Source organism: Plectropomus leopardus, unplaced genomic scaffold (assembly GCF_008729295.1).
Source record: "Plectropomus leopardus isolate mb unplaced genomic scaffold, YSFRI_Pleo_2.0 unplaced_scaffold24859, whole genome shotgun sequence".
NCBI classification, from domain to species: domain Eukaryota; kingdom Metazoa; phylum Chordata; class Actinopteri; order Perciformes; family Serranidae; genus Plectropomus; species Plectropomus leopardus.
The window spans coordinates 1-2809 of NW_024627000.1; the positions used below are offsets into that span (position 1 = coordinate 1).

Consider the following 2809-nt stretch of genomic DNA (forward strand, 5'->3'; position numbering starts at 1 on the left):
TTTTTTTTAAAAAGGATAGTAATATAGTAAATAAATACATATTCATATTTAAAGTGCTTAAAAAAATGATTTGACATGCCTCGTGGGCAAACATGAAGCGAGAGACAGAAGGAGGGGAGAAAATGAGGAAAAGTACGTGATGAACAAATAAACAAAAACAACCCAAACTGTCCAAAAGTTTAGTTTTTCTCAGCTGATCTAAACTGAACCACATATATTCCGTCATACAGGTATTTTGACATAAATACAAAAACAGATTTTTTCAAAACTTCCGGGGAAAAGCTCATTTCCCAAAAAATTTTTAAGGTCTGAAAATTGATATTTATAAATTCCAGGTTTTTCGTGACCTACGAACCGTGATCTTTACTCAGTTAAACTTCAGTGGTGTGAGGGTGAAGTCTGCGGGACTCACCCTTGCAGTCGTCGTGATCGCGGTGGGAGGGGGAGTAATGCTTGCACAGCCTCTCCAGGATGAGCTTGTAGTGCATGAGGCGCTGGATGGGCTTGAGCAGGAATGTGTTGAGGGGTAAGTAGCAGACTTTCTGCAGCTCGAACTCTTTGTAGACCGTCTCCAGCTTCTTCAGCCTCTTGGTGGCTTTTTCCAGCTCCGTTAACACCTCGTCGTGTTTCTGCAGGAAGCTGGTGAACTCCTTTAACAACAGGACGACAATAAACGTGCTCCTGAGATTTAATCTGACGTAACACGCCGCGGCAGTATTCAGATTTCACTTTTATAAATAAGGTGACCAAAACAGCTTTTTTTTTCACTTAGGAAACATTGCACAGGTCTGGTCGTTGCTGTCCTATAGACAGAAAAACGTATCCATGCTTTTATTTCAAATTATAATAATATATATAATAATAATAATAATGATAATTTATTTACCTCTCTATTTTTAAATTCTGCCTGTCCGTCAGACATGCAAAGGTGATGTTCGGGGAGGTAACGGAGCATCCTCACCTTCAGAGAGCACATGTTCCTCAGCATCACGTCTCCAATCCTCTGGTAGTCCCCTTTGACGTGAGCGTTGGAGCGTCCCTCCCTGAGGAAGCAGATTTGCAGACGTCGTATTATTATCATCATCTCCTCAGCGGCGTCCGCACGTTATCACAGAGAAACACGGGAGGAGCACCTACCAGAGAGCCAGCCTCTGGTCCAGCTCCTTCAGGAAGCCTCGGTGGAACTCGTAGATGGGGTCGATGTTGGAGAAGAGGAGGGTCATCAGGCCTTCGGGCATGGCGTTTTCTTTGATCACAGCGCTGCGAAACCACTAGAGACCCGAGAGGGACAGCACACTGATGACGCGTATATTCTCATAATAAACATGCTGCTGTTTGCATGATCGCGGATGAAAATCACAGGTGAGGTTTATTCAGTTTCAATGATTAGCAGCTTCCTGCAGCTTTCTTTATGAGGGGACTGTAATGAGTTATCAAAACTGTTTTAACGCTGTCTACAATTATTTTTAGGTTTTTATATCACCAGGATTTGTACACATTCTTACCAATAAATTTCCATGACTTTTCAATGACTCTGAGGCAAGTTTTCAAGACCTACTTATTGCTTATCTTTCATTAAAAACCAAAACATTTTGGCAACCTTTAAAAAAGGCATTTTTGTTTGTTTGTTTTTTTTTAATTTTGGTGATATTTAAAGAAACATTTTTAGCATTTTTTTGGCTATGTAAAAATATCTTGCCATTTTTTCTCTATTTTTTGATAATTTTCAAGGATGACATTTTGAGGGGTTTTTTTTGTGATTTTTGAAAAAAAAAAATTACATGTTTTATTAAAAAAACAAAGTTAAAAATTTATCACAGCCAGAAACTACCAAAAATGAACAAAAACAATGTTTGATTTTCAGATTTCTAACAGTCCTTGAACACTTCGTGTTATTATGTTCATGAAACAAAATTCCATGACTTTTCCCAAACCTTTCAGGGTATATTTACTTTTCCAAATTTTTTTCCAAGCCTGAAAATTGCTATTTTGCATAGGCTCAGTAAGTCCAAATACAAACAGAGTTTTAAAAAACCCAAAACTCACCACAGTGATGACCTCGAGGTCCTTCAGGTACGTCCGCTCTGTGGTCAGAATCTCTTTGGCAATGAAGTAGGCCTTATCGGTGGGATATCGCTGAGGGAGAAGACATTTCAAACTGAGTGATGGACAACATGAGACAAAGACAAATTTCAAATCTTTACCTTCATCATACAAATAAGAAGTCTGATACTTAATGATATAAGTGAGTTGCTGTTGTTGTATATCTAGATACGTGTACGGAAATAATACCAGTGCTGTTAATTCTACTAATTCCATATTAACAGGTGGATCTTTGTTGCTATACTAATATTTTAAAAGCATTCAAACAGTAAATGATTTTTGATTTTGATTTTTCTGAATGGTAATCTTAACCCTTTGAATTCTAAGCAAACTGGTTTGATTTTTTTATAAAAATGTGGCGAGAAGGCAGTGAGCAACTTAATAAGGCATGTGCCAAAAAATTAAAAAATTACAAAAAATTTGTAAAAAAGTTTTAAGCTGACTTGAAAATCAGCACAAAAAAGGAAGAAAAGTAAAAAAAAAATCAACAACAAAGAAAAAAAACACAGACCAAATAAAGAGCTTAAAATTGAAAAAATGTACTTTTTTTCTGTAACATAATATTAAATCTATGATTAAAAATAAAATTTTATGGATATTTTGTCCTAGTTTATTCCCTCATGTTTTTTGTCTTTTTCTTGTCACATTTTCACCTTTTTTTTTTTTTTTTGCAATTTAAGGGACATTTTTCACATTTTTTGAAAGA

At 36.2% G+C, this 2809-nt stretch overlaps 1 protein-coding gene across 1 annotated transcript; it reads right to left on the reverse strand.

Moving 5' to 3' along the window:
* Positions 1-412: 412 nt before the first annotated feature.
* LOC121966509 (FERM, ARHGEF and pleckstrin domain-containing protein 2-like) lies at positions 413-2136 on the reverse strand (the record flags this gene model as incomplete). Its single annotated transcript, XM_042516592.1, has 4 exons — positions 413-650; positions 962-1043; positions 1138-1271; positions 2047-2136. Coding segments are annotated over 4 exons (544 nt in total), but the record flags the coding sequence as incomplete, so codon positions are not given.
* Between the last annotated feature and the right edge of the window lie 673 nt (positions 2137-2809).